The following is a 9,026-nucleotide window of genomic DNA, read 5'->3' as shown; positions in this document are numbered from 1 at the left end:
TTTGGGACCTGCTGAAATGGGGACAGGAGTTGGCCAGGCAGCCTTGGTGCACCACGCACGCACATCTGCCTTTATGAGCACCCCTTCCTCTCAGTGGCGCTGCAGTCGCAGTCTAACCGGCTACTAATGTCCTCACAATCTACTCCTACGCTGCTCAAGAAACACATACTTAGTCTGGTGGTGTAACAGCAACAAGCAACAAAATCAGGCCTCTTTCGTGTAATTTCTTTCTAGAAAAAGATGTTCTCATGTCCATTTGAGGAAAGTTCTGTTGGCACTCTTATCCCCAATGCATCTAAAAATTTTCTGCTTCCCCCTCGTGAGGCCAAAAACCTCCTGAGAACCCCAAGGCCATGGGTGAGATTCTTGGGTTTTAGTTAGTTTTCTTCCCTCTCTCTGCTATTGGATAAGTGATGGAGGTAGGAGGCCTTTTGTCTGCCTCTTAAAACCAGGGTTATTTGGGCAAGAGATAGCATTGACAAAAAGGCATTTGCCTTGCACCTGGTGACCTGAGTTCTATCTCTGCATCACATACAGTCCCTTAAGCACTGTCAGGAGGGATTCCTGAGAGCAGCACCAGGAATAAGCCCTGGGCACTGCTGGGTGAGGTCCCCCAACAAAGAGTAGCAGTACATGCCAAGACCTTTGACAGGATTGGTCCTAGTCTCAGGTCTCAGCATCCACATTCTGGGACCCAACTAAGGTTTTCATTGATAAACACCAAAAGAAGGGCCAGATTAATAATCCAGTGGGCAAGGAGGTTGCCTTGCACAGGGCTGACCTGGGTTCAATCCCCAGGCATCCCATAGGGTCTCCCGAGCAGTGCCAGGAGTAATTTCTGAGTGCAGAACTGGAAGTAACCCCTAAGCATTGCCAGGTGTGACACAACAATAACAACAGCAAAAATAAACACCAAAAGTAGGGTGTTTATCTTCTTTCTACCCTCCTCAACAATCTCAGTGTTTTTGAGAGAGACTGAACCTAAAGAAAGTATATGCAAAATGGGAGAATTAACCAAAAACGCTGCCCAAAACATTAAAATACCTTAGAATTGGGATAGTATCTAAGAAAGGCCTAAGTCAAAAGCAGACTCTAACTCTAGAGCTGTCACCAGCTTTAGAAGTGATGGTATATGTAAAAATGTCAGGGGGAACTCTATGTACGTGGCGGCCAATATATACTAGTAAGAGCAGTGGAACCTAATTTAGGGACATTAAATGTTACCATGGAATGTTCACTGTGTGCATGTCACTGTGTCTGCTAAAAGCAAGCAGTGTAGCCAAAAATCATAGGTGCCCTCTTCCCTGTCGCTTCCCAACATTGTATCTAGTAAATGTGCTAGAGTTGCAAAACTCTGGTTAGGTTATGTAGAAGGTGCAAAATAGTTTCCAAAAACTCTAAGGAGTGAAGGTGTCTCTGAGAAACGGTGTTTCCCCTCAACAAACTGAGATGCAATTTGGAGCAGCCTTAGAGACCAAAGGTGCAGGGTACTGGGAGGACGAAGTGAGAGAGGGAAGGAGCTGGAGGCTGGTAGACTTGCCTCTGAGCGGTTGCCTCTGAGGTTCACAGCTCCGACAGCGCGAGGAAGACAGACGGGGGCGCCAAACGACAGCAATAAAGGCAGCCGCGACTTCCGCCCGGGTCCCGTCTCCGCCAGCTTTCCCCACCCCCAGCTCCCGTCCGGGTCTCGGCCCCGACAGACTTCTGCCGAGACCGCTGTGTCCAGTTCAGTCCCCAAAGCTTCCGCGTGTGTGTGTGTGTGTGTGTGTGTGTGTGTGTGTGTGTGTGTGTGTGTGTGTGTGTGATCTTCCCGGAGCTCTGACACTGTGACTCCTCTCCTCCAGACGCGGCCTATCGGAGTGATGGGGCTGGGTACCAGAAGTGGGTGGTAGGGGTCGTGGTGTGTGGGGACATCCGCCAGGCTGGGGTCCACCGCGCTCCGGAGGCCTGAAAGCGGCGCGGGGCGGGCTCCCGGGAATCCGAGTCGGGAGACCCCTAGTGCTGGAGCGCATATGGACGCTGGGGACACGTCCTCCTGTGTTCCTGTCATCCATTCCGTGAACCCCCTCCTGCCCCCAGGCCTCCCTGTGCCCATCCAACTCTCCCTTTCTCACCTTGGCGGGGGTTGTGTGTGTGTGTGTGTGTGTGTGTGTGTGTGTGTGTGTGGTGGGGGGGACGACGACTACTTTCATTTAGTACCTGAAAGATGGGAATTCCTTTCTAAGTAAGGCTCCTGTTGTTGAAGTAAGTTGGCGCCAAGGGGAACAGGAGAGAAACTTTTGGCATGGACGATGTGTATAAGTGTATATAAATGTACCTCACACCTCGCCTCCCGCACATTCCTGACTGCGCCCCCAACGGGTCCAAGGTTCAAAAGGAAGGCGCCCACCGACAGAAATGGGCAAAGAGACCCCCACCGGCCCTAACACACCTCAATGTGTGGGGTGTGGCGGCAGGAAGGAAAGGGGGGGCCTAGGTTGGGGTCTGGATTGGCGCTGAGGCGGGGATGCGAGCCCCGCACCCGGCGCCCAGATGCTAAGGTCTTGGCAGCTGAGAACGCTCCCAGGCCAGCCTCAAAGTCCCGTCCTTGTTCTCTCCCATCACCGCCCGCCGCGGGCCGATTCCCTGGCGCTGCTGGCTGGCAAACAGCACCACGCGCTGGGGCTTGGGGCAGGGTGGGGCTCAAGCGCGGGAGGAGTCGTGGAACCGCCTAGAGTGAAGATTGATCTTCGTTAAAATGGTTGCCACCGGCGTCATTATGACCATCAAAGTTATCGCCAGGAGGCTCCGCAGCCAAGCTCAGGCCTGGAGGAGCTGCAGCGACGCTGGGCTGCGGCTCTGCGCGTCCAGACTCCGCGCGCCTGAAGCCCCGGGCCACAGGTAAGAGGCTGGAATGCGGGTGGGTCGGGGGCTAGGATGGTGATGAGGAAGAAAAGCAGAGAGCACAGTAGGGAAGGGAGAACAACATGGATGTTAAAGAAAGGAGACTAAGTCTCTTCATTCCCCTCCTTTAACCCCCGAAACTCGCAATTTTGCCGCAAATAATTGATTGGGGAGGAAGGGGGAATAGCTGCGGTGAAAAAAGAAAAAAGAAAGAAAAGTGGATTGGGGGTGGCCCATATGGTGCAGTAAATCGCGACTGTATTTAAAGTTAGCTGTCAAATTCTGCTATGAAATCGTCCAGCCGGGTTCATTTCCCCCAGGGAAAATGCGTAGGGGGGAGAGAGAGAGAGAGAGAGAGAGAGAGAGAGAGAGAGAGAGAGAGAGAGAGAGAGAGAGAGAGAGAGAGAGAGAGCGCTGTCCGTAAGCTGGATTATAAAAGTAAAATAACCCTGAACTTGGAGTTCAAAACTCACTCTGCGAACTTAAAAATCAGAGTACCTCATGATTTCCGTTTGGAGGACAGGGCCCAGTGCACCTCCCAGCCACGTAGACTAAAGTGCTTTCCAAACTAGGCTAGGCGCTCTCTTTCGTGTTCTCTCTCTCTCTCTCTCTCTCTCTCTCTCTCTCTCTCTCTGCAGTTGTACTGAAGCGAAGGCGTTGGGGAGGGGGGAAGATGTTGGTTCCCTATTTGTTAAATAAAAAATATATTTGGTTCTGAAATCTGAGAGATAAGTAATCCAGACAGGAGCGAAGGTCTTCTCCTTACGCAACTCTTCCTACATCCGCCCCCTTGTCCCACCCCCCTTACCCACTCCCGCTTGTAAATGTTTAAAAAAAAAAAGAAGAAGAAAAGAAAACCCTTCCCTACGATCTACCCTGGAAAATCAAAGCATTATCTATTATTTAACACGTATCTGTGTCCGAGGAAAAATGAGGAAGGCGCTGCATGATTAAGACCTAAGGGGCAACCCAGCAAACTGAGAGCGTAATGATGCCCCTAAATGAAGGGGGAAATGTGCCGCGGCGCGCGCTATTAATCAGACTGTCAATTTCACCCCCGAGGCCAAGCCCCCGGGCGAGCAGAACCGGCTCTGAGCGGGCACAGGACCTGAGCATTTCTTCTCACTTCTTGTCTCTTCTCGCCTCCTACCTGGATCTATTTGTCTGCTCCGAAGCCGCCTTCATTACCCACTGACAGGAGCGTATATTTATTTGCTTATAAACCTGTTACAATAAATGATTATTCGAACAGCGTCATTCGTACCTTAATGACGAGCAAGCGCTACTTTTTGATGAATGACATCTTGGGCTCAGAAGGATGTATGGGTCATTTTGACCAGTCATTCCCTCGATCTGGCATCCCACAAATTTTTCCGCCTCCCTCCAAAAAGAGATAATAATATTTAGAGGCGCTTGCTGGGGGCTGAATGAGAATTGGCCCTAGGCACAGCCCATCATTAGCACGGGACAGCCGGGCCACCGTGACATTTTTTAGAAAGCTGAGATGATGGAAAGAATAAGAAAAGAGATGATTCTGATGGAGAGAGGGCTGCACAGCCCAACGGCCGGCAAGAGGTTCTCCAATTTGTCCGATTCGGCTGGCAATGCTGTGTTGGAGGCCCTGGAAAATTCGCAGCACCCGGCTCGTCTCAGCCCGCGCTTGCCTTCCGCCCCCCTGCACGGCGCTCTGGGAGATCTCCCAGCCAAGGGCAAATTCGAAATAGACACTTTATTCAACCTGCAGCACCCAGGCAGCGAAAGCTCCGTCTCTTCCGAAATCTCCACTGCCGCCGCCGCCGCGGAGGGCCGCAAAAAGCCGGGGCATTATTCGGAGGCGGCCGCCGAGGCGGACATGAGCAGCGACGTGGAGGTGGGCTGCTCTGCGCTGCGCTCCCCGGGAGGCCTCGGTGCCACCGCGCCGCTCAAGGAAAACAATGGCAAAGGTAACCGCGCCGCGCGTACCGAGCTCTCCAGTCCCACCTCGCCGCTCCTCCGCGGCCCCCTGCAGGCCCTTGCTGTGCCTTTGACCCTCTCCGACCCTCCTCCAGAAAGCTACACCGGGCTGGCTCGGACAGGATCGGGCCGCCTTAGGGGAGACCTTGGTCTCCAGTTCTGCTCCTACGTTCTTCCAGTGAGGCACGGGCCTGGGTCTCCAGGCCCGCAGGCGCTCCTTGTCCTCGCTCTGGAATCCGGGGGAATTAAAAAAGAAATAAGAGAAAAAAATATTTATTTGCGCGGATCTAACCGCCCAAGCGAGCCCAGACCCGAGCCAGCCAGTGAAGTCGAGATAGGGGAAAGGTGCCCTGAGCCACTGCTCTGGACTCCGCTGCCTCTGGGATTCCAAGGCCGAGTTGGAGGGGGGAGTGTTCTTCTGAATAAGTCGGAGGCAGCCTCCTCAGGCACCTCTGGGAAACCCACTTGGGTCAGCGGGCAGAAAAAAGAGTTAAAAAGTAGAGACCACCCCCTAAAGGTTCCCATTTAAGCTGCTGCTGACGTCCAGATCTTTAAAAAAATATTTTAAATCAAGCCCAAAGATTGTCCCCCAAATGGTTAGAGGTCGTGCGGGAAAGGTGCCCTGTGCGTGGCCCAATCCAGGGCTTCCCAAAAGGAACCCGTTTATCCTTGGTCACTGCCCCAACGGGGTTGAAATATTTCAAATATTACTATTATTTTAAAAACTCCTCCATCGAGTTCCTATTATTTGGTTATGAAAGGTTCCCCAAACTTTATTGATTCTCGCAGCGGCAGCAATTTGTAAGCATGACAGACCGCATCAATTCAGACAGCGCCTCGCCATCGTGTCGCGGATCCTTGGCTCGGCGGGTAAGCCCAGCGCGGGGCTCCCTGCTCTGCAGCGACTCACACGCTGTTGGCCGTTTGTTTGCCAGGGTACGCGGAGAGTGGCTCCACCGCCAGCAACACGACGTCCGCATCAGGCTCGGGCCTCGGGAGCCTGCATGGAGGCGGCGGCGGGGGCGCGGCGCTGGGTGGCTCCGGCTCCGGTGCGGATCAGGTGCGGCGCTACCGCACGGCGTTCACCCGCGAGCAGATCGCCCGCCTGGAGAAGGAGTTCTACCGGGAGAATTATGTGTCGCGGCCCCGCCGGTGCGAGCTGGCCGCTGCGCTCAACCTGCCAGAAACCACTATCAAGGTATCGATTCCAGCGCGCCCCCGCTTCACCATCCCGAGGGTGTCTGGGTTGGTGGTTGCGTCGATGTCTCCTGTCTGGGAGTCTAGATTTAGCCGAGGGCTAGGAAAACCGCGGTGTGTGGCGGTGGTGGTGGTGGTGATGTGGGGGGTAGTCACCCAAAAAGCCGCTACAGGAGAGGCCTATTTTCATTCGGAGGGTTGAAACGGAGGGTTTTGTCGGGACAGTCTGACCTGGGAAGGCCCTGGAATGGGGAAACCGATGCCTCAAATGCTCGCTTCTAGTGCAGTCTGCTTGGAGTCTCCCCAGGTGCCTCTCCCACAAGCCCACCGCCCTTCTTTCTCCCTGGGCTACATAGTAGGTTCGTCTTTGTTCTCTGGCACAATTCAGGGGTGAAACTTTTCCGTTTGCTTTTGGAGATTTATTTTCTACACAAATCGTTTTAAAACGGAGAAAAGAATACTATATTTTAAAAATAGATTTGATTGAGAACGTGGTTTCCTGAACATTTTTGCCCCTCAGAGATAACGTGGGCAAAATCAACCGTGGGGAGGGGCGAGGGAACGCAACGAAATTGTCCCTATTTATGTATTTTTAGGTGTTTAATTTTATTAGACGTTCGGGAGAGATAGCCCGGAGCTTAGGCGACTGGAAGAAGACTCGGGGTGGATTTGACACTTAAAAAAAAAAAAAAAAGGAAAGTCCACAGTATAAGGGAGGGGTGTGCAACTTTCCCTTCGGTTTGGTCCGGCTTTCTTTAATTTAGAGTTGTGACGGATGATGTCTTCATTAGATACTGTGTGAGGAAGGGTAGGCAAACACCCTTCCCAGTTTCAGGGGAAAATATCTTCGGCACTCATTCGGGGCAGCCGATTCCGACAAAATGAGCTCTTCTGTACCTAAATCGCGCCCAAGCCTCTTGCACATTGGCCTTTGCAGTCGCAAAGACTTAAGAGCGGCGACCTTAGAGAGAGGCTGCCTCGGCGGCCCCTTGTCCTGAACAGCTTGCATCGCCGGGATAAATCCTGGGGTTGAGAAGGAGGAGGAGGGGGGGGGCTTAGGGGGGCCGGGGCCTGGCAGGAAGGAAAAAGGAAAGGTTGCGCTGGGGGGAGAAAAACGCAGCATAAAGTAGGAGAACAGGACCAGGTAGAAGCCAGAGGCACGGGTGAGACTCACTGCAAAGGGTGTGCCCCGGGCAGGCCATGCCGCTTTGCACTAGGTATGCCAACACAAGTGCGCGCGTCAAAACGCAGGGCATGGCCAGGCCTGGCTGGAGGGGAGGAGGCCGGGCTCTCCACAGCTCCCCAAGGGGCTGGGGACCAGGGCGGAGCGGACCTCCCCGCCCCCGGGGTGCTCCCTAACTCGGGCCGCGGGTGCGGCTCTCCCCACAGGTGTGGTTCCAGAACCGGCGCATGAAGGACAAGCGGCAGCGCCTGGCCATGTCGTGGCCGCACCCGGCCGACCCCAGCTTCTACACCTACATGATGACGCACGCGGCCGCCACCGGAAGCCTGCCCTACCCCTTCCACTCGCACGTGCCGCTTCACTACTATCCGCACGTGGGCGTCACGGCCGCGGCAGCAGCGGCCGCGGCTTCCGGCGCCGCCGCCGCGGCCTCCTCGCCCTTCGCCACTTCCATCCGCCCGCTGGACACCTTCCGCGCCCTCTCGCACCCCTACTCGCGGCCCGAGCTGCTCTGCAGCTTCCGCCACCCGGGCCTCTATCAGGGGCCCGCGGCCGCCGCGGGGCTCAACAGCGCGGCCTCCGCCGCGGCGGCGGCGGCGGCGGCGGCCGCGGCAGCCTCGTCCGCCGCGGCAGCCGGGGCGCCCCCCAGCGGCGGCTCCGCGCCCTGCTCGTGCCTCAGTTGCCACAGCAGTCAATCCGCCGCCGCCGCCGCCGCCGCTGCCGCCGCCGCCCTGGGCTCGCGGGGCGGCGGCGGCGGCGGCGCGGGCGGCGGCGGCGGCGGCGCGGGGGCTGCGGCGGGCTCGGACTTCGGCTGCAGCGCCGCGGCTCCGCGCTCCGAGAGCGGCTTCCTGCCCTACTCCGCTGCAGTGCTCAGCAAGACAGCCGTGAGCCCCCCGGACCAGAGGGACGAGGCGCCGCTGACCAGATAACTACATCGCTGCCGCCAGGGGGCCGCGCCCGTCGCGCCGAGTTTGCCCGGGAGTCCCCTGAGCGCCCGTCCCCCAACCTAGGGCCCCCAGCCCCGCGCCCTTCGTGCGCCCAGGTGCCCTCTGAGCTCTGCCCTCCGTTAACGTTGCCGCCAGGGGGCGCCCCGGCGCGGGAGGCTGAAGGAAATCGGCTCTGGATTGGGGGGCAAACCTGGGGCGCGAAAGCCTGGCCGAAGTCTCCCCAAATTATTTATATTTTTGTATTTGCTCCCCAGCAGCCTTTCCCTCCTCTAAGTATGTGTCCCGCCGCTCAGTCCCCTTTTCCCGCCTCCGTCCTGAGCTCTTGGTCTCCCCGAAGACAATTAATTCCCTGGGTCCGAAATCCGTTCTCTGGGGTCCGTGCGTCCTCGGGCCGGGGTTACTCGGCTAAGCACGTGGCCAGCAGCAGCCGGGCGGCGCAGCAAAGAGCGAGGAGGGCACGGTGTGCATTAGCGCTTTGTGTGGGAGGCGGGCACCCCGAGGGTCCGGTTGCTGCGCTTAGCCTTTCGATCCTTTCTTTTCTTTAAAGGACGGGGCGGGGGATGACCACTGTTCTTTCTGTGTAAGCTTGTTGGGGGCCCTAAGCGGAGGAGAGTCGGAGGAGATGACCAGGAGGGTGGATGGAAGGAACAGGGCCGTTGCTGGGGGTATCGGTCAGTACGTGCAGGACGGAGCGAGGCCGGGTGGGCTGTGGCCGCCTAGCCGCGGAAGGACAGCTGAGGTGGGCAAGGCTGGCGGCTTCCCCCTGCGCTCTCCTTTGGTCTTTGGTCTGCAAGGAAGGCATCTTTATGCAAGGAGGCGTGCAGCTTATGAAGTTGCCGCAGCCAGCAAGGAAGGGGAAGAAG

General features: G+C 56.5%; 1 protein-coding gene across 1 annotated transcript; it reads left to right on the top strand.

The window, feature by feature from the left end:
* Window positions 1-4,253: 4,253 nt before the first annotated feature.
* On the top strand, window positions 4,254-8,960 carry EVX2 (even-skipped homeobox 2). Its single transcript, XM_056110388.1, has 3 exons — window positions 4,254-4,826; window positions 5,772-6,034; window positions 7,423-8,960. The coding sequence occupies exons 1-3, from the start codon at window positions 4,388-4,390 to the stop codon at window positions 8,143-8,145; spliced, it is 1,425 nt and encodes a 474-aa protein (XP_055966363.1). The 5' UTR covers window positions 4,254-4,387; the 3' UTR covers window positions 8,146-8,960.
* Window positions 8,961-9,026: the final 66 nt, after the last annotated feature.

The sequence above is a fragment of the Sorex fumeus genome, unplaced genomic scaffold (genome assembly GCF_029834395.1).
Source record: "Sorex fumeus unplaced genomic scaffold, SorFum_2.1 ptg000009l, whole genome shotgun sequence".
In the NCBI taxonomy this organism is placed as follows: domain Eukaryota; kingdom Metazoa; phylum Chordata; class Mammalia; order Eulipotyphla; family Soricidae; genus Sorex; species Sorex fumeus.
The sequence above is the reverse complement of the archived record's forward strand: the minus strand, read 5'-3'. Positions and strand labels throughout refer to the sequence as shown.